The sequence below is a fragment of the Somniosus microcephalus genome, chromosome 12, assembly GCF_052327205.1.
Source record: "Somniosus microcephalus isolate GS21.2 chromosome 12, FLI_Smic_1.0, whole genome shotgun sequence".
In the NCBI taxonomy this organism is placed as follows: domain Eukaryota; kingdom Metazoa; phylum Chordata; class Chondrichthyes; order Squaliformes; family Somniosidae; genus Somniosus; species Somniosus microcephalus.
The window spans coordinates 149256647-149278548 of NC_140998.1; the positions used below are offsets into that span (position 1 = coordinate 149256647).

The 21902-nt window shown below is 46.9% G+C and overlaps 1 protein-coding gene across 2 annotated transcripts in view; it reads right to left on the minus strand.

Annotated features, from left to right (window-relative positions):
* ltk (leukocyte receptor tyrosine kinase) overlaps positions 1 to 21902 on the minus strand; it is a 372023-nt gene that overhangs the window by 54519 nt on the left and 295602 nt on the right. For both annotated transcript variants that reach the window (XM_086003657.1, XM_086003656.1), the window contains 3 exons: positions 19949 to 20047; positions 18831 to 18983; positions 17564 to 17674 (listed from right to left, as the gene is read on the minus strand). In XM_086003657.1, the coding sequence (XP_085859783.1) occupies positions 17564 to 17674; positions 18831 to 18983; positions 19949 to 20047 (363 nt within the window). The remainder of the gene's footprint in view (positions 1 to 17563; positions 17675 to 18830; positions 18984 to 19948; positions 20048 to 21902) is intronic.

Consider the following 21902-nt stretch of genomic DNA (forward strand, 5'->3'; position numbering starts at 1 on the left):
TTTGTACTCGATGTCATATTGGTGTGCCCCTAGGAAAAGGGACCATCTCTGCAGCCGTTGTGCTGTCATTATCGGTACGCCCTTCTGAGGGTTGAAAATGGAGACAAGAGGTTGATGATCGGTTGGTAGAGTACATTTTTGACCGTGCAGATAGTGATTGAACTTCTTCACCCCCCACACTAGGCTGAGGGCCTCTCTGTCAATCTGGGCGTAGTTACGCTCGGCAGAAGTTAACGAGCGTGACGCAAAAGCTATCGGCCTCTCCGAACCATCAAGGAATTTATGTGACAGTACCGCCCCAATGCCGTAGGGAGACGCATCACACGCCAGCCTGATTGGCAGTGCTGGGTTGTAGTGAGCCAATACTTCCTTTGAAGTGATTAAGTCCTTACTCTTCTGAAAAGCACGCTTACAATCATCGCTCCATTTCCATGCTACCCCCATTCATAGCAGGGCGTTCAGTGGGTGCAGAATTGTCGACAAATTCGGCAAAAACTTATGATATTAATTCACCAACCCGAGGAATGACCTCAGCTGCGACACATTTTCAGGCGCTGGGGCCTTAACAACCGCTTCAATTTTGTCAGGGGACTTATGTAACCCCTCTTCATCAATCACGTGGCCACAATACGATATCTGTTTCTTAAAAAATTCGCACTTGGGGCGGTTGGCTCGCAGCCCATGTTCCCGTAGTCTAGTGAGCACCTGTTCTAGGTTGTTAAGGTGTTCACTGTCATCTTCACCTGTTACAAGGATGTCGTCCAAGTAACACTGAGTCCCCGGATATCCCTTGCAGGACTTGTTCCATCGCTCTTTGCCATATCGCCGGAGCCGATGCTACTCCGAATACCAGTCGATGATACTGGTAAAGACCTTTGTGAGTGTTTATCGTGAGATACTTCCTAGAGGACTCTTCAACCTCCATCTGCAAATATGCTTGTGCTAGGTCAATTTTTGTAAAACGCTTCCCTCCAGACAGCGAGGCGAAGATGTCTTCTATCCTTGGAAGAGGATATTGTACTGTGCGAACGATAGGGTTCACCGTCACCTTGAAATCCCCACAGATGCGAATCTTCCTTGGCTCTCCAGACTTATTGGTTAACGTTTTCTTCATGACAGGAACGATGGGTGTCGCCCACTCGCTCCAGTCGACCTTAGACAACACGCCCACCTTCTCCAGATTCTCCAGCTCTGCCTCGACGGCTGGGCGAATTGCATATGGTACCGGTCTCGCTTTGAAAAACTTGGGAACTGCATTCTCTTCTATTTTTATTGAGGCGGTTACGCCTTTAAGCATGCCCAGTTCTTGTTGAAATACCTCTTTGGCGTTAGCTAAGATTGTTGACAATCGTCCAGGAGTGACGTCTTCATCTTTTTTACCGTCCACCGTCATTGCATGAATGGAATGCCAATCTAAGTTTATCTTCCTGATCCATTCCCGTCCCAATAACGGTGGTCCACCATTTGGCAGTATGTAGAGATACAATTTCCGTACTTTCTTGCCATTGTATTCGACAGGCACCCTTATTTTTCCTCTGGGGTATACTTTTTGCCCCGTATACGTCGTCAAGACGATGGATGTCTCTCTCAAGGGTATGTGTGAAAATAGCCGCTCGTAGTCTCGTCGATTCATGACGGTTAGCGCTGATCCTGTATCCAATTCCATTTTAACTTGGGACCCTGCTATCGTGAGAGTGACCCAAATGGTTCGGCGATCCTCTTTTGCGATTACATTGTGAAGTTTGAGACAGCTTAGTCTTCTGTTTCCGGATTCACTATCGCTCATCTGGTCTTCGGAACTACTGTCCGTCATCTTTTGTACTTTCTTGTACGGTTCCTTAGTAGCCTTTTTGTTGTCGCTGGTCTTCTTCCCAGACCTACAAACTCATGCAATGTGTTCAATCTTTCCGCATTGTCTGCATATTTTGTCTTTGGACCAGCAGTCCTTCTGGTCATGGTTAGTTCTGCCGCAGCGATAACATTTTGCAAATCCCCGTGTCATTTCGTGGGTGCCGTATTCCTGTGGTTTTTGTTGAATTTCTGCAGCTCCCCTGGCTGCTGCTTTATACGATATTGCCACGCTGAAAGCCTTATCTAGCGTCAGCTCTTTTTCTGCGAGTAACTTCTTCTGTGTTCCTTCACTCAAGAGTCCACAGACAAATTTGTCCCGTAGGGTATCTGCCAGCCTTGCTCCGAACTGGCAGTGCTTTGATAGCTTGTGTAGTTCCGTAAGATACTCAGCGTTGCTCTCATCTTTGTGCTGAGTTCTCCTGTGGAATTTAAATCTTTCTGCTATCAACAGCGGTGCAGGGTTTAAGTGCTCCTGTAGAACAGCAACAATTTCGTTAAAAGTCTTCGCCTTCGGTTTGGCTGGAGTAATCAGTTCCCGCAATAGGCCGTACGTTCTAGCGCCCATTAAGTTTAACAATACCGATGCCTTTTTCCCCTCCGCTATATTGTTTGCCTCGAAATATACCTCTACTCTTTCCACATAAGTGGTCCAGTCCTCTAATGTATTATCAAAAGCAGTGATACAGCCAGTCTTCGGCAGCTTGCAAATCTAAAATGGCGCCTCCCGCGCTTTGCCTTCTTCTCCAATTTAACAAAATGGCGCCTCCCGCGCTTTTCCTTCTTCCCCGCTGTTGTTAGCGCTGCTTTCCACGGTTTCCTGCGCGTTAAATATTAATTTGTTTTCTTTTATTATCTTCCCGTCGTGGAGCGGACCCTCTGGGACACTTCCCTCCCTCTTCTGAGGTCCGAACGCTGCCCAGCTTCGAAACACCGGCCGCGCCCTGTATGCTCCACCCTCTCTCTCTCTCCTTGCTTCCCGACTCGCTGCCCGGCCCCGTTGCAGCCCAGGAAGGATCAGAGCACTACCTGCCACCAGCCCGATTAGCTGGGAAACCACGGACCGAGGAACCCAGCCTGGCTCTGGACAGTCTCTCCTGCAAGTTTTGAAATCGATGATTGACGGTCGACGCCCGTTTCTCGAGTTTCAATGGCCTATTTTTTTTTTCTTTCTTCTGGCTCCGACCTTCAACACGTCGTCGGAGCTGCTGCTGAGTTGCAGGTAAGTTTGTTTCTAACTCGTCGCCAGTGTTAGGTCCGTGAATGATTGAGACACGGACTAGCAGGAGAGAAACAAACAGAACTTTACTGGTGAAAGGCATAAACGAATCTAACAAAACAGAGGCTCTCTAGCGCCTTTTATACTGGGGTGGTCACTGCCGGTACTGCAGTCTGAGACCAGTTATTCTCTTAAAGGTACATACACAACAAATACCACATGTGTACTTTTAATAATGAATCCTAGCCTCCACTGCCTTATCTCACAACCACATATCTGCTTTTAATTACAGTATTAATTATTTCTCTGCAGTGATTATCGGACTTTTTGATTCTTTAAAATGCAACTGATTTTGTATCATAATTTGAGTCAATGTAAACTGGTAATTCAATATATTTTACAGATGATTCAATTGTGACCGGAGACTAATGACCTCCCCATAAGATGATCATCAATCCCTTTACTTAGATGCATTTGCACTCTGAGGATATGAAAAATTGCTGATGAAGTTACTGCTGCAAATATATCTTCCACCTCATAGAGAGTCTGTTGGGTTCCATTGGGTCTTCTTGCCATAGATTGAATCTTAGACTTGAAAGAGTAATGCACACCTGGTAAGTCTCACCTGCATTGCATCTTCCAATTGAAGGATAATACTGCTTCTTGCTATGGGGTATATTTTAAATCTTAAAGACATGGATACACTTGCAATACATATTTTCTATCAAATGGAAAACTATTGGGTCTTCTTGCTTTGTACTCTAGCGGACACCTCAGAAAAGACTACAATCACTGTGCTTATATATTTTTATGCATCGGCATCTTAAGGGACTATGTTGGAGTGTCTATTCTTGAAAGAACTGCAATGCAGATGATACGGTGTTGGCAAACTTACCTAGGGATTGAGAGCATTCTTTTTATATATTAATATTGAAATTTCAGTAACCAATGAAGCTTCAACCAAAGAGAATCAGAGCTCCTGCCTATAACTATTAACATCCTGTGCAGATTTCTGTGTGTCACATAAATTGAATTATTCATTTTTAAACTTTTGGAAGTGATTTTTTTTTTACATACCTCCAAATTTCCCTCTTCCCTGCCCCTTGCTGGGGTATTGTTCTACGGCTGCTGCTGATCCTCAAGGACCTTGCACAAATGCCAACTCTTCATGCATGAAGACAATGAGTGTTGGCATGTGAGCTATTTGGCACGGCTGATCCTGAATATACCTGTACCTGATATCCATACACGTTCATTTTTCAAAATGTATTCTTGGTCTATAGGTGTTGCTGGCAAGGCCAGCAATTATTGCCCATCCCTAGTTGCCCTTGAGAAGGTGGTGGTGGTGGGCCTTCTTCTTGAATCGCAGTCCGTGTGATGCCGGCACTCCCACGGTGATGTTAGGTCGCGAGTTCCAGGATGTTGACCGAGTGACAGTGAAGGAACAACAATTTATGTTCAAGTCGGGTGGTGTGTGACTTGGAGGGGCACCTTGAGGTGATGATGTTCCCATGCTCCTGCTGCCCTTGTCCTTCTAGGTTATGGAGGTCGCGGATTTGGGAGGTGCTGTCAAAGAATCCCTGGCAAGTTGCTGCAGTGAATCCTGTAGATGGTACATACTGCAGCCACGGTATGTCGTTGGTGGAGGGAGGGGATGTTTATGCTGGTGGATGAGTTACCGATCAAGCGGACTGCATTGTCCTGGATGGTGTCGTGCTTCTTGAGTGTTGTTGGAGCTGCACACATCCAGACAAGTGGAGTTACCGAAAAGATAGAGAGAGAAAGAAAGAACTTGCAATCATATAGCATCTTTCACAATCTCAGAACATCCCAAAATGCTTTACAGCCAATTAAGTTCTTTTTTTTGATGTGTAGTTGCAGTTCTAATATAGGAAACTCGGCAGCCAATTTGCACACAGCAAGGTCCCACAAACAGCAATGAGATAAATGATCAGAAAGTCTGTTTTTTAGTGATATTGATTGAAGGATAATTGTTGGCCCGGCCATTGAGAAAACTCCCCTGCTCTTCTTCGAAAAGTGTCATAGGATCGTTGATGTCCACCTGAGAGAGCAGGCCTCTCATCAGACGGCACCTCCGACAGTGCAGCACTCTCTCAGTGCCGCACTGAAGTGCCAGCCTAGGTTATCTGCTCAAGTCTCTGGAGTGCGGCTTTCTGACCCAGAGGCAAGAGTGCTACCAATGAGCCACGGCTGCAGGAGTAAGAAAACTGCGTGATTCTTCCTCTCCCTGGCCGAGGGACCCCGAATCTCAACTGCAACACTAACTGTTAGCAGTTAACTCAGCAAAGACCAGCAACTAAATCTGGGGCCTACTGGTCTGTATGGTTCAGTTCCACACTTTTACGACTTTTTCAACTGATCCAATGGGGGAAGATCAGAAATGAATCTTTGCCTTCCCCCAGAGTCTTATGGAGGAGTGTTCAGGAAGGGCATTTGTTTGAAGTCTCACTTACCCCAACTAGTTATTACCAGGAATTGCTAGGGAGTAGAAAGTGTCCAGGAGAGAGATACCAGCCATAGTAAATGAAACTGAAACCAAACAAAGAAGCAAGAGGATTTCAAGAGCAAGTCTCCTTACCTGGTCTCCCTGGAGATTCTCTTAAGTAGATCCTCTTATTAGGTCTCCTAACTGGATCCTCTTACCAGATCTCCTTAATCTGAACATTGTGTATTGTTTTTTTCTTTAAAAAAAATACTACTTTTGGAGGCTATGTTCAAGTGTCAATAAATCTGCGACTCCTCATCTATTACTTCCAGAAAATGCTTTGTGTGCAAACTGGCTCCTGTGTTTGCCTTTACAACAGGAACTGCAAGTCAAAGGAATTCATTGCATGTAAAGCATGTTAGGACATTTCTGGGGTGAAACGATAAGGTACTCCATAATTGCTTACTTTTTGGACTAATAGTGTTTCGTTTTACTGCTTCCCAACAATCCTTTGATCCTGTAACAGTTGTGGGAGAAATAGCCTATTCTGTAGTTTACTGTCCTAAAACATTTTGAAATCAAAATCAGTTTGGAGAAATATCAGAGCAAGTCAACATAGTCCAGTACTGTCAGCCCTGGGAATACTGGGACAAGCCTGGGATAGACCAGCCCTGGGAATACTGGAACAACATCAGGATAGGACAGCCCTGGGGATACTGGGACAAGCCTGGGATAGACCAGCACTGGGGATACTGGGACAAGCCTGGGATAGACCAGCACTGGGAATACTGGAACAACATCAGGATAGGCCAGCCCTGGGAATACTGGGACAAGCTTGGTATATGCCAGCTCTGGGAATACTGGTACAAGCCTGGGTTAGGCCAGCTCTGGGAATACTGGGGCAAGCCTGGGATAGGCCAGCCCTGGGAATAATGGGACAAGCCTGCGATAGGCCAGCCCTTGGAATACTGGGACAAGCCTGGGATAGGCCAGCCCTGGGAATACTGGGACAAGCCTGGTATAGGCCAGCTCTGGGAATACTGGTACAAGCCTGGGTTAGGCCACACCTGGGAATACTGGGACAAGCCTGGGATAGGCCAGCCCTGGGAATAATGGGACAAGCCTGGGATAGGCCAGCTCTGGGAATCCTGGGATAGGCTAGCTCTGGGAATGCTGGGGCAAGCCTGGGAATGGCCAGCTCTGGGAATACTGGGGCAAGCCTGCGATAGGCCAGCCCTGGGAATACTGGGGCAAGCCTGGGAATGTCCAGCTCTGGGAATACTGTGACAAGCCTGGGATAGGCCAGTCCTGGGACTACTGGGACAAGTCTGGGATAGGCTAGTCCTGGGAATACTGGGACAAGCCTGGGCTAGGCCAGCCCTGGCAATACTGGGACAAAATTGGGATAGGCCAGCTCTGGGAATACTGGGACAAGCCTGGGATAGGCTAGCCCTGGGAATACAGGGGCAAGCCTGGGAATGGCCAGCTCTGGGAATACTGGGGCAAGCCTGAGATAGGCCAGCTCTGGGAATACTGGGGCAAGCCTGGGACAGGCCAGCTCTGGGAATACTGGGACAAGCCTGGGCTAGGACAGCCCTGGGAATACTGGGACAAGCCTGGGATAGGACAGACCTGGGAATACTGGGAGAAGCCTGGGATAGGCCAGCTCTGGGAATACTGGGACAAGCCTGGAGTAGGCCAGCCCTGGGAATACTGGGACAAGCTTGGGATAGGCCAGCTCTGGGAATATTGGGACAAGCCTGGGATAGGCCAGCCCTGGGAAAACTGGGGCCAGCTTGGGATAGACCAGCCCTGGGAATACTGGGACAACATTGGGATAGGCCAGCCCTGGGAATACTGGGACAAGCCTGGGATAGTTTAGCCCTGGGAATACAGGGGCAAGCCTGGGAACGTCCAGCTCTGGGAATACTGGGGCAAGCCTGGGATAGGCCAGCTTTGGGAATACTGGGGCCAGCCTGGGATAGGCCAGCTATGGGAATACTGGGACAAGCCTGGGATAGGCCAGCCCTTGGAAAACTGGGACAAGCCTGGGATAGGCCAGCCCTGGGAATACAGGGGCAAGCCTGGGAATGTCCAGCTCTGGGAATACTGGGGCAAGCCTGGGATAGGCCAGCCCTGGGAATACTGGGGCAAGCCTGGGATAGGGCAGCCCTGGGAATACTGGGGCCAGCCTGGGATAGGCCAACTATGGGAATACTGGGACAAGCCTGGGATATGCCAGCCCTTGGAGTACTGGGACAAGCCTGGGATAGGCCAGCCCTGAGAATACTGGGACAACATTGGGATAGGCCAGCCCTGGGAATACTGGGACAAGCCTGGGATAGGCCAGCCCTGGTAATACTGGGACAATATCGGGATAGGCCAGCTTTGGGAATACTAGGACAAGCCTGGATAGGCCAGCTCTGGGAATACTGGGACAAGCCTGGAGTAGGCCAGCCCTGGGAATACTAGGACAAGCCTGGATAGGCCAGCTCTGGGAATACTGGGACAAGCCTGGAGTAGGCCAGCCCTGGGAATACTGGGGCAAGCCTGGGATAGGTCACGGGCATTAAGTGTAAGTCTTAACTTATTGTCTAGTGCACAAATTCCAGCTATCAATCCGTTCCTTGACTCATCACTGAGCAGAGGCATCGTGACTATCTAATGGAACGGGGGGGGGGGGGGGGGGAATTGCCCGTTCTACTAGCCCCACAATACTCTATTAAATTTCTACTTGCAATTCATGGTTGAATTCCACATATTCCATCTTCCCCCAAACCTGGACTTGTCCTCGCAAATGGAATAGAGTACTGAGTGCACAACCTGGGCAGTCTGATCTCAACTCACCTTTCAAACCGAAACATAGCCTAATGTAATAGGAGCTGCAATAAGAACTTCCCTGTTCAACTGGTAATGGCAATGCCCAGTGTTATAGCACTAAGTAAAGCAGATGGTGGCTCCAGGTTAGATTCTAGGTCCATGCTGAGTTATCTGATCTCAACCGAGGCAGTGGTTGAGTTGCTACATTTAACCTAGTACCCCCATGGCTTCTGAAAGGTGAGGGGGGGGGCGGGGAGGTGAGGTGAGTGGGGGGGGGGGGCGGGGAGGTGGGGTGAGGGGGGGGCGGGGAGGTGGGGTGAGGGGGTGGCGGGGAGGTGGGGTGAGGGGGGGGCGGGGAGGTGGGGTGGGGTGAGGGGGTGGCGGGGAGGTGGGGTGGCGGGGAGGTGGGGTGGGGGGGTGGGGAGAGGAGGGGGGCGGGGAGGTGGGGTGACGGGGAGGTGGGGTGAGGGGGGGCGGGGAGGTGGGGTGAGGGGGGTTGGGGAGGCGGGGTGAGGGGGGGCGGGGTGAGGGGGGGCGGGGAGGTGGGGTGAGGGGTGGTGCGGGGAGGTGGGGTGAGGGGGGGGCGGGGAGGTGGGGTGAGGGGGGGGCGGGGAGGTGGGGTGAGGGGGGGCGGGGAGGTGGGGTGAGGGGGGGCGGGGTGAGGGGGAGGCGGGGTGCGGGGGGTGCGGGGAGGCGGGGTGAGGGGGGTGCGGGGAGGTGGGGTGACGGGGGTGCGGGGAGGTGGGGTGACGGGGGTGCGGGGAGGGGGGTGGTGAGGGGGGTGCGGGGAGGTGGGGTGGTGAGGGGGGTGCGGGGAGGTGAGGGGGGGCGGGGAGGTGGGGTGGGGGGGCGGGGTGAGGGGGGGCGGGGTGAGGGGGGTGCGGGGAGGTGGGGTGAGGGGGGGTGCGGGGAGGTGAGGTGAGGGGTGGTGCGGGGAGGTGGGGTGGGGAGGTGGGGTGAGGGGGGGGCAGGGAGGGGAGGTGTGGTTTATCCACCAGGGTTTCTGATCCTGATCAGTATCTATGCTGGAAATTGCCTGTGTGGGGAGATCTGGTTAGGAAAGGATTGGACTAAACTGTGATGCTCTTCATGGTCAAATGGCATGCCAACACTCCACTGGAGGATGACTGTGGAATTGTAAGTCAGCGAGAGTTGGAGCCTTCAGAACAAGATGGACAGAAAATTGAGGCAAAAAGCCACAACATTACTTATCCAGTCAACTGGATGAAGCAGCAATACCATCACCTACCTTCCAACCTGACCCCATGAAAGTTCTTGACCAACCTTTGCCCTTTGAACATGGCTTCACTTGATGAAGTTGCTCTTCGAAATGTGAATACTGACTCAACAAAGCTGGAATTTCATCCCCTGCATTTTGAATCTGGCCTCGCCGATTAAATTCCTGTTCGCTCCTGGTCTGATTTACTGAAGGTAGTAATTCCATCACTGTCCTTTCTGCCTGGTCTGACCCAAGCTAATGAAAGTGCTTCACCATTCCTTAATCTTTGAATCCATCCCCTCTGATCAAAGCCATGGGCCTAACATGAAAGTCTGGCCTAGCAGCAGCAGAAGCCTCTTTCCTGGAGTTCATGGGTCAATACTTCACAAGAAAAAAAGTAGAATAAAACGTAGCCAGTGGCCGCCATATTGCTGTAGATAAAATAATAGGCATCCAGGGCCCACACCAGAAACAGGCATTATGGCCCTTTAGAAATTCATGTAATGGGCCTAACGCCTGTTGGAGATGACCTTCTGCATTCAGGACAACTAGGTCTACATGTGGTCTAACAGGCAGGCCTTAAAGGGACAGCTGCTGGCCATACCCGATAAGGTAAGTGTTGAAAATATACTTACCTAACTGAATGTGGAGCCAAGAGGAGCAGGAGTGTTCAGGGGAGGGGCATTTTGATCCTGACCCACTGCCCACTCCCTTCCCGAGCTGAAGCCTACACAAGCCCGTTTTCCACTCATCGCAGCTTCGTACTGGTACAGCAGCACTTAAATAATTGCACCAGACACGAGGAACGTTTTCTAGTGAGCCTTTATTTGCCTCTTCTGATAGACACAGTGTACACTTGACATTGTATCACAGGCTCTGCAGAAACCCATTGCAGATTAAAATCTCTAAAGCCAGCTGAATTCAGTTCAGATTTACAAACTGTGGAGCCATAGTTCAAACAGGGTAAAGAAAATTCTCTGAGCATGCTATTAAGAATTGGGATTGAATTCTATAAGTGCTGTTACCTTGGTTAGAAATTTGTGGAATTGATCAATCAAGATAAATAGTTAATTCATTTGAATTCTTCCAATTGCGTTCATTGAGCTGGAAGGTTGTTTTAGTTGTTTGTCAATGGTGATAATGCCAAAGACAATGGTGATGTCAAAGACAACGGCGGTGATGTCAAAGACAACGGCAGTGATGTCAAAGACAACGGCAGTGATGTCAAAGACAACAGCGGTGATGTCAAAGACAACGGTGGTGATGTCAAAGACAATGTGGGTGATATCAAGGACAATGGCAGTGATGTCAAAGACAATGATGATGATGTCAAAGACAATGGTGACAGTGATGATGCTGATATGGCAGTGTCACATTATGGTTGATAAAAAACTCCCTTAATGGCCAATCAGGTGAAGCCATTAGCTGATGCAATACAGACCATAAAGTTCCAGGTACGGTTCCTGCCCTGTGCTGAGCCAGATAATCTCAGTTGGGATACTAAAGCTCTGAGACATCACTCCGTACTTGGGCAGTGCTATGGGATTACGTGTCAAAGAGAAAGGGCTGGTCATAAACCTGTTAAGTGTGTCTGAACAACATTAATGAATGTTTATGTCTACCATAGTTCAAAAAGGGTAAAGAAAATTCTCTGCGAAAGCCGAATAAAGGCAAGGTGACCGATAGACCTGACATGTGGTTCTACCTTTTAGTTGTTTAGCTTATTCTCAATTGCTCACAGTTCTCATCATTACTGCTCATATACCAGAGTAACATCTATTGCTCCCTAACTGCTTACGCCATTTTTAATCCCCTCCATCATGGTCTTTGGGTTTTAAGATGGCCTAATGAGCTGTTGTCGACCGATAGCCATCAGTTATACAATCTTATGCACATTCACAATCTCTAAAGTGAGTGACCATTGAGGTACATGATAAGCAAATGGTATGATAGCACTTAAATATGATGACAGAATGGCAAGAGCAATGGGAAGGGTCAGCTTAGAAGTGAACAGCAATGAATATTAAAAAGAACAGATTAGTGTTTATTTGTTAATGGATTTATCATGAATGGAGATATCCTTTCCTTTCAGATTCTCTCACCATAGTAATTCCAGCCAGACTTTTATCATAGAATCATAGAATCTTACAGCACAGAAGGAGGCCATTCGGCCCATCGTGCCTGTGCTGGCTCTTTGAAAGAGCTCTCCAATTAGCCCTACTCCCTTGCTCTTTCCCCATAGTAAATTTTTCCTTTTCAAGTATATATCAAATTCCCTTTTGACAGTTACCATGTTAACAAACTTCAAATTGGCTCAGTAGTAGCACTTTCCCTTCTGAGTCAGTTTGTGGGCTCAAGTCCCACTCCAATATTTGAGCATATAATCTAGGCTGACACTGAGTGCAGTACTGAGGCATTAAACCAAGGTCCCATCTGTTTCTGGAGTTCAGACTTAAAGATCGCAAGGTTCTTCAGCAATCATTATGTTTGAAATGCTTGGGACATGGAAAGGTGCTAGATCAACGCAATTCTTTCTTTTTAGATTTAGTGTTAAAAAATTAAGTCAGTCATTCATTGTTAGCAACAGTGGTGTAGCAGGGCAAAACATATAGCTAGTACCCATAAACACTTTCAATCCTTAGTTACCATAGGGCACAGAACCTCGACTAATACCCATAAACACTGGCACTCCTTGGCTCCCACAAGGCACTATTGCTGGTATCCATTAATATTTGCAATCCTAATATACTGTAGGTTATAGGTTACTTGCTACAACAACAACTTGCATTTATATAGCACCTTTAACATTGTAAAATGTCCCCAGGCACTTCACAGGAGCGTTATCAGATAAAATTTGACACCTAGCCACATAAGGAGACATTAGGACAGAAAAGCTTGATCAAAGAGGAAGGTTTTAAGGAGCATCTTAAAGGAGGAGAGAGAGGCAGCGAGGGGGAGAGGTTTAGGGAGGGAATTCCAGAGCTTAGAACCCAGACAGCTGAAAGCACGGCCACCAATGGTGGAGCGATTAAATTCGGGGATGGCCTAAATTGGAGGAGCACAGCGATCTCGGAGGTTTATAGGAGGTTACAGAGATAGGGAGGAGGCTGGAGGAGGTTACAAAGATAGGGAGAGGCAAGGCCATGAAGAGATTTGAAAGCAATGATGAGAATTTTAAAACTGAGTCATTGCCAGACTGGGAGCCAGTGTAGGTCAGCGAGCACAGGAGTAATGGGTAACATGACTTGGTGCGAGTTTGGACACGGGCAGCAGAGTTTTGGATGACCTCAATTTATGGAGGGTGGAAAATGGGAGGCTGTCCAGGAGTGCATTGGAATAGTTGAGTCTAGAGGTAACAAAGGCATGGATGAGGGTTTCAGCAGCAGATGAGCTGAGGCAGGGGCAGAGTTGGGCGATGTTACGGAGGTGGAAGTAGGTGGTCTTGGTGATGGCGCGGATATGTGGTCGGAAGCTCATCTCAGCTTCAAATATGACCCCAAGGTTGCGAACAGTCTGGTTCAGCCTCATACAGTGGCCAGGGAGCGGGATGGAGTCGTTTAGGGAACGGAGTTTGTGATGGGGACCAAAGACAATGGCTTCAGTCTTCCCAATATTTCGTTGGAGGAAATTTCTGCTCACCCAGGACTGGATGTCGGACAAGCAGTCTGACAAATCAGAGTCAGTGGAGGGGTCAAGAGAGGTGGTGGTGAGGTAGAGCTGGATGGCATCAGGGTACATGTGGAACCTGACGTGTTTTCGGATGATGTTGCCGAGAGCCAGCTTGTAGATGAGAAATAGAGGTGGGGGGGGGGGGTGCAAGGATAGATCCTTGGGGGACTCCAGAGGTAATGGTGTAGGTGCAGGAATAGAAGCCAATGCAGGTGTTTCTCTGGCTATGACTGGGTAGATAAGAATGGAACCAGGCGATTGCAGTCCCACCCAGCTGGACGACGGTAGCGAGGTGTTGGTGGAGGATGGTGTGGTCAATCATGTCAAAGGCTGCAACAGGTCAAAAAGGATGAGGAGGGATAGATACGGGTACGGTCACAGCTACTACCCATAAACATATGCAGACCTTAGTTGCAGTAAAATTCAGCTTACTTGTTCCAATGCAACCACTTAATCTGGATAAGCCCCCACCACACCTACAGTACAACCCACTATCTCACCAAAGGAACCAGGTAAGAATTAGTCACTCTGACCCGCCTGGAACAAGTGCACCATGATTATACTAGTTACTCAGGTCATATTGGAGTCAGCTTACTTTGTTCAAGTGGCTCATTCAGGCCCACACTGTGCTGGCTCTCAGTGTTCAAACTATCCACTTGGAGCTTCTTCAAGTCAGCTCTCTGTGTTCAGATTCCTTGCTTCTGATCAGTTTGTAATCCAACTGTCTTTTAAGCATAGCTGATGTCATTTTGACATCAGTTATAAATTCTAGTGCAGGTACAAATAGATACTGGTATGCTGAAACACAAAAGAGTGTACCAGGATATGATATCTGAAAAGGTCACAGAAGTATGTTTGTCCCTAATTATATGAGATATATCTAAAAAGAATGACTCAAAGCATTTAAGTTATTCTATACCAAAATATCCCTTTATGTAGTCCATCTAATGTCCAGGAATCAAGGGGTGAGGAGAATTCCAATCCTTAGAAAATTACTAAGGAGTTCTGAAGGGCCTAGGAAAAGGGATTAGTCCTAGTGGATAGGCGAGTCCAATCTACAGGAACTAGGGAGGGACATGAGATCAATTCACAGGAGTCAAATAAGAGGGGAAATTCTCAGGTAGTCTAATGAGGGGAATAACTCAAATGGTAATATAATGGGAGGAGTGAGTGCAATCCCCAGCTGGTTACTGGGAGGGTTACAAGTCCAAGCTCTTGGTGATTTAGTAATCTAGAGCGATGATATTAGGAAGAAAAAAGACTTGAATTTTACAGTGCATTTCACAACCTCAGGATGTCCAAAAGTGCTTTACAGCCAATGAAGTACATTTGAAGTGTAGTCACTGTTGTAATGCAGGAAGGGCTACATGAGTCTGTGCATCCATTGCCTGGCAGTCCAGTCAATGCAGAGAAAAATGCATTGAATATCCTGGTGTCAGAGAGAGGCTGACTTACCAGCCTGTACTTCAGGAAGTCTTCAGCTTCACAAACACACAAGCATTAGGGTTGCTGAACCCAAAACTGAAATACACAAAATCCAACACTCGACTCTAAATATGGAGGATTATAATGTAATATACTGGGCCAAATATAGCTCCTGTTACCCACAAGTGTCACAACTAAAACTGACACTTTTGGGCAATAGATGGAGGATACAGATAATCCATATCCTCTGCTCATCCAAAGATACAAGATAGTGATTCAGGACCTGTACATTGTGTCAGCCATGTTAGTTAAATGGGATACAACAGCAAGTATACTACAGCAGCAACAGAACGATCTACTGAACTGATATTGATACAAACTATGAAATACAAGACCTATATAGTACTTCATCGAAATGACAGTATCTAACAACAAACATTGTTAGAGAATCAAATATACAAAGCGTGGAATACAAGATTCAATCTTGTTGGTCATCCATTTATGTAACTTTTTAATAATGTAGGGGTCTCCTCATGAGTTTATTCAGAGAGTAGCTAAGCTTTACAGACCAGATAAATCCCAGGTTCCATCCTTGATCTGTGCTGATGTACCTCATGGATTTGGACTGCAATAGGGGTGCTACTATTGAGGCTCATGTCCCTGGGTTAGGGGGGAGGAAAATTGGCCACGGTTCCTGCTCCTCTTTACAATTCAGTGACCCTGCTGGGAGATTGTGCACATGCATGTAGTCAAGAAGGATGGGATCAGGCTCAGGGATCTGTACTGGGACCTTAGCTTTTTCACTGTATTCATAAACTTGGATGAAGGAAGAGAGCCGTGTATCTAAGTTTGCTGATGACACTAAGTTAGGTGGCACAGTAAATCGTGTAGATGGGAGCAGAAAGTTGCAATGGGACGTCGATAGATTAAGTGAGTGGGCAAAACTGTAGCAGATGGAGTTCAATATAGGAAAGTGAGAGGTCATCCACTTTCAACCTAAGAAAGATAGATCAGAGTATTTTCTAAATGGCAAGAAGTGAGGAACTGTGGGGGAGCAGAGAGAGATTTAGGGGCCCAAGTACAGGAATCACTAAAAGCTCGTGGACAGGTACAAAAAATAATTAAAAGACTAATAGAATGTTGGCCTTTATCTCAAGAGGACTGGAATACAAAACTGCGCTCAGTTCTGGGCACCACACCTCAGGAAGGATATACTGGCCTTGGAGGGGGTACAGTGCAGATTATCAAAATGATACCGAGGCTATAAGTGTTAAATTATGAAGACATGTTTCATAGACTAGGCTTGTGTTCACTTGAGTTTAGAAGATCAAGGGGTGAATTAATTGAAGTGTTTAACGATTAAAGGAGTTGATAGGGTCGATAAGGAGAAACTATTTCCTCTGGTGGAAGAGTCCAGAACAAGGGGGCATAACCTCAAAATTAAGGCTAGGCTATTTAGGGGTGATGTCAGGAAGCACTTCCTCACACAAAGGGTAGTGACAATCTGGAACTCTCTCCCCAAAACCTGTTGAGGCTGGGGGTCAATTGATCATTTCAAAACTGAGCTTGATAGATTTTTGTTAGGCAGGTGTATTAACGGTTACGGAGCCAAGGCAGGTAGATGGAGTTAAGATACAGATCAGCCATGTTCTAATTGAATGGTGGAACAGGCTCGAGGGGCTGAATGGCCTCCTTCTGTGTTCCACACAAGATCCAGTATCTTACAGTCTAAGAATAAGGCATTTATGGAGGGGCTATAAAACTTGAATGATGAAGCCAGATTATTACTTTAAAATAATTCTGGAAAGTATAATCAGCAGATATTAAATTTGTGAAAAGTAAATTTGAAACCAATACGAGAGGTACAGTTTTACTCAAACAGTGCTAAATTTTTGGAATAATCTGCCAGGTGGGGTAAGATGGGCAAAAACCTTTGTGACATTCAATATGCAGGTGGATACTATGAGAGATATAAGGAACTGGAGGGCTGAGATTCGATGCACCTTCCTTGTCTTATCAGCCCCAGAATTCTAACTCGCACCAAGTCATGTTCACCCACCAGCCCTGTGCTCACTGACATACATTTGCACTGGCCCACCAACATCTCAAATTTAAAATTCGCACCCTCGTGTTCAAATCCCTCCGTCATCCCTCCCTATCTCTGTAACCTCCTCCAAACGATACAATCTCCAAGATCTCTGCGCTCCCCTAATTCTGGCCTCTTGTCCATTCTCCATTTCCTCCATCCACCACTGGCGACCGTGCCTTCAGCTGTCTAGGCCCTAACCTCTGGGATTCCCTGCTTAAACCTCTCCGCCTCTCTCCCTTCCTTTAAGACCCTCCTTAAAACCTACCTCTTTGACCAAGCTTTTGGTCACCTGTCTTAATGTCTCCTTCTTTGGCTCGGTCAGATTTTGCCTGATTATGCTCCTGTGAAGCGCCTTGGGATGTTTCACTACGTTAAAGATGCTGTGTAAATGCAAGTTGTCGTCCGACTATCTGCTGAGCTGACATTCTATAAAATTTGAGAAATGCACGCTGGGTCTACCAAACTGCAGCATCTAGGCAACCAACACTGGTGCATATTGGAATATACTGGGCCAGCCATTCTATCTACACAACAAACCCAGATGGCATTAAAGGTATAGCAACACAATGTATATATTTACACTGTTATTTCTTGCATTATTGACTTCCTTCCCTAGCTAGTTTCAGAAGTGGATGGATGTGGCGGAAGTGAAGCTGGTGGTTACATGTTTTCAATGAAGTATTAAGGATGTGCTGAGAGGAGCTATTGGAAGAAGCAGCTATCAACAGCAATTTAAACAACAAAAAGATAAGTTCTCCTGAGCTCATAGCTTGTGAAATGTTGGTTGAGAAGGGAGCTGTGCAGTACAAAGTTTAATGAAATTCTTACTGAGAGCAAGTCCAGCACAGGTTAGAACTACCCCAGTAACAATGGTGGACGTAACCACAGCAATTATGAGGGAGAAAGGAAGATGGCCTTCTGGGATGACGCCGCCAGGAACTGTAGACAAAGGGGGAGAAAAAAGAAGCACCCATTAAGACTTCATTCACTTACAACTAGATTTCCATTTTCAATCTGTAAAGTTAGTTTATAAAACTATTACTTTAAAATCCATGGCGGCTCATATTTAAAGTATTAAAGGGTGGCAGAGACTGTCTATCAATCACGAGGGCATTGGCCAAGAACAATAGGTCAGTTCCCACCAGCAGTCTAAGGAACACACTACATTCCTTGCAGTAGTAGTTATTTATTGCTAGGTGTCGCTGGTGCCTTATCTATACATAAAGCACACCCGGATAATATGCAATAAAGAGGCAATTCACCTTCATTCGTTATCCAATCCATACCAATACTAAATAAATCATTAGACTGGGAAAGAGAATACAGAAAATGGGCTGCCCATGATCAAGATATCCTCATTCATTTTATTTTTTAATTACTTTTTTAATATAAACAAGGTTAGGTTAACACTAGGGGCCAGAGATAACCAGAGCTCCCCTTTCACTAATGACAATACAAGCACCCCATCCATTACATAAGAATTAGGAGCTGGAATAGGCCATACGGCCCCTCGAGCCTGCTCCGCCATTCAATAAGATCATGACTGATCTTCGACCTCAACTCCACTTTCCCGCCCGGTCTCCATATCCCTTGATTCCCCTAGAGTCCAAAAATCTATCTATACTCAGACTCAGCATCCACAGCTCTTTCGGATAGAGAATTCCAAAGATTCACAACCCTCTGAGTGAAGGAATTCCTCATCTCAGTCTTAAATGGCCGACCCTTAACTGAGCAACCCCATCCATTACACTGACAATACAGAGCACCCCACCCATTACACTGACAATACAGAGCACCCCATCCATTACACTGACAATACAGAGCACCCCACCCATTACACTGACAATACAGAGCACCCCATCCATTACACTGACAATACAGAGCACCCCATCCATTACACTGACAATACAGAGCACCCCATCCATTACACTGACAATACAGAGCACCCCACCCATTACACTGACAATACAGAGCACCCCACCCATTACACTGACAATACAGAGCACCCCACCCATTACACTGACAATACAGAGCACCCCACCCATTACACTGACAATACAGAGCACTTCAGCAAGCAGCTGGAATCTGTTCCTACCTGTACAGGTAACATTATCTCTGGCTAAAACTTTGCCACCCGGGCATAGACACAGTATCTTCTTGGACTCCTGCTCCCGTATGCAGTTGTCCGACCCACAATGACTGCAGTTGATATGGATCCGAATTTCAGCTTCTCCGTGACTTTCCATAGCTGTGAACAGAGAGAAACAAGTTACCAGAGGCTGTTGGCAGCAAATTACACGAAAAACCATCTTGTGAGCGAGAATCTCAGATACAGCAAGGTTTTGCTGAACACTTCCAAGTTTTTATTTTGAAAATGCGAAAAATCGATAAGTTTAGTGAATCCTTCCACTGTGGAATCCATTAACCAACTCTTACTAAGCAAGGTAGACTAATGTCAGTCCACAGTGAGTCCTCAGTCTTATCCCCTCTCCCATATACTCCACTCGCCTCTTTACAACCAGTCTCTTTTTCCTGCTATAGTTGAAAATCACTCTTCCTTTGTCAACCTATTAGAATCATAGAATGATAAGCACAGAAAGAGGCCATTCGGCCTTTCTTGCTGTTCCAGAGCTATCCAATTAGCCCTACTCCCTTGCTCTTTCCTCGTAGTCCTGTAATTTTTTGCCCTTGAAGTATTTATCCAATTCCCTTTTGAAAGCCACTATTGAATCTGCTTCCACCCCTCTTTCAGGCAATGCATTCCAGATCATCACAACATGCTGCGTAAAAAAATTCTCATTACCCCTCTGGTTCTTTTGCCAGTTACAGTAGAGGCTAACTCAATTAATAATTTTACATCTAGATTGATAGATTTTTGCCAGCCAAGGATATTAAGGGATATGGAGCCAAGGCGGGTGAATGGAGTTATGATACAGATCAGCCACGAGCTCAGTGAATGGCGGAACAGGCTTGAGGGGCTGAATGGCCTACTACTGTTCCTATGGTCCTATGATGGTGCTTGAATTTTCCCCTACTGAGTCCCAGCTGCTGAGGACGATTATAATGCCCTTGCAGGTCAAACCCTTGTACACTGATACAGAACCAAACTGAACAAGAGTAAATCATTGTTAAAAAGCACGAGGCTTTGTTGAAGAATGGCTCATTTCAATATGTAAATAAGCCCCAGATTGGCTGCCCATCTTTTCTCTTTACCTGCCAATGGGTGGAGGTAGATCTCTCCAGCTTGACTGACAAATGAAATTCCATCATGGCCATCTGCTGTGATCCCATCAGCTACAGACGCATCTCCACCTGAAAGAGGTGACGGAAACAGAGAACCTCACACTTATTATTTATACTGTTGTTCAGCTACACCTTACATTTAAGGTGTCATTTACAAGGTGTCAGCCTTGGTTCAGTGGTAGCACTCTCGCCTCTGGGTCAGAAGGTTGTGGGTTCAAGTCCCAATTCCAGAGACATGAGCACATAATCTAGACTGAGGGAGTGCTGCACTGTCGGAGCTGATGTCGTTCAAATGAGGTGTTAAACTGAGACCCTGCTTGTCCCCCTCAGGTGGATGTAAAAGACTCTATTTTGAAGAAGAGTAGGGGAGTTCACCCCAGTGTCCTGGTCAATATTTATCTCTCAACCAACATCACTAAAACAGACTACCTGGTCATTATCTCACTGCTGTTTGTGGGAGTCATAGGGCTCGATTTTCAGTGTGCCGTGGAGTCGGGATTGGAGGCGTGTGGGGGGTTAAATTCCTGAAATTGGGGATCCCGACCCCAACCCGCCTCCATGCCAGTTTCAAAGGAAGCGGGTACCCGCCCCGCACTGGGTCCCACCTCCTCGGGGCGGGAAGGGATTACTGCCAATTAACTGCCTGTTAACAGGTAGTTAACAGGCAGTTTTTAGCCTAATCCCTATTTTTAAGGTTGAAGTGTGGGATTCCCGATGGCTCCAAACCACGCCAAGTTGGAGGAGTTGGGCCGTCGGGTTGAAGGACTTGGAGGGGTCGAGATGTCAGTTTTCAGGTGAGTGATGTGCGCATGAGTGCAAAGGTAAGTTTGTTTGGTGTGTCTAAAGAAGTGTAAATCACCTTTTCTTACTTTTTCAGCCTTCCTTCCTTTAGGTTCGGGGACTCCTTCATCTCGCCAGCACAGAAAGCAGAATGGCTGCGAACTGTCAAAAGTGACAGCCTGCAGCTTTCTGTGCAGGAGAGATTTCTAACTGAGTCTGTGGAGAAGGACTCATGTTAGAAGTAAGACTGTCAGTGTTTGACAGCTTCAAACAGCTGTGAAACACTGATATTTCATCTGTCAAAACCTTTAGACAGATGAAATTTCAGTCTGTGATGTCACCTGTTGCCGGGTGGCCCTGCTGGGCAGGCTCAACAAGGTCAATCAAGTTAAAATAATGTGGATTGGCTGCATCTCGATGGAGGCGGGACTACAACCCCGAAAGTTGTAGTCCCCCCTCCAACCCGATTTCTGAATGAAAATCCAGCCCATAGAGTTATACAGCATAGAAAGAGGCCCTTCGGCCCATCGTGTCCGCACCGGCTATCAAGCCCTGTCTATTCTAATCCCATTTTCCAGCACTTGGTCCATAGCCTTGTATGCTATGGCGTTTCAAGTGCTCATCTAAATGCTTCTTGAATGTTGTGAGGGTTCCTGCCTCTACCACCCTTTCAGGCAGTGAGTTCCAGATTCCAACCACCCTCTAGGTGAAAAAGTTTTCCTCAAATCCCCTCTAACCCTCATGCCCCTTATCTTGAAACTATGCCCCCTGGTTATTGACCCCTTTACTAAGGGGAAAAGTTCCTTTCTATCTACCCTATCTCTGCCCCATATAATTTTGTACACCTCAATCAGGTCCCCCCTCAGCCTTCTCTGCTCTAAGGAATACAACCCCAGCCTGTCCAGTCTCTCTTCATAGCTGAAGCGCTCCAGCCCAGGTGACATCCTGGTGAATCTCCTCTGCACCCTCTCCAATGCACTCACATCCTTCCTATAGTGTGGCGACCAGAACTGCACACAGTATTCCAGCTGTGGCCTAACTAGCGTTTTGTACAGCTCCATCATAACCTCCCTGCTCTTATATTCTATGCCCCGGCTAATGAAGGCAAGTATCCCATATGCCTTTTTAACCACCTTAAACCTAC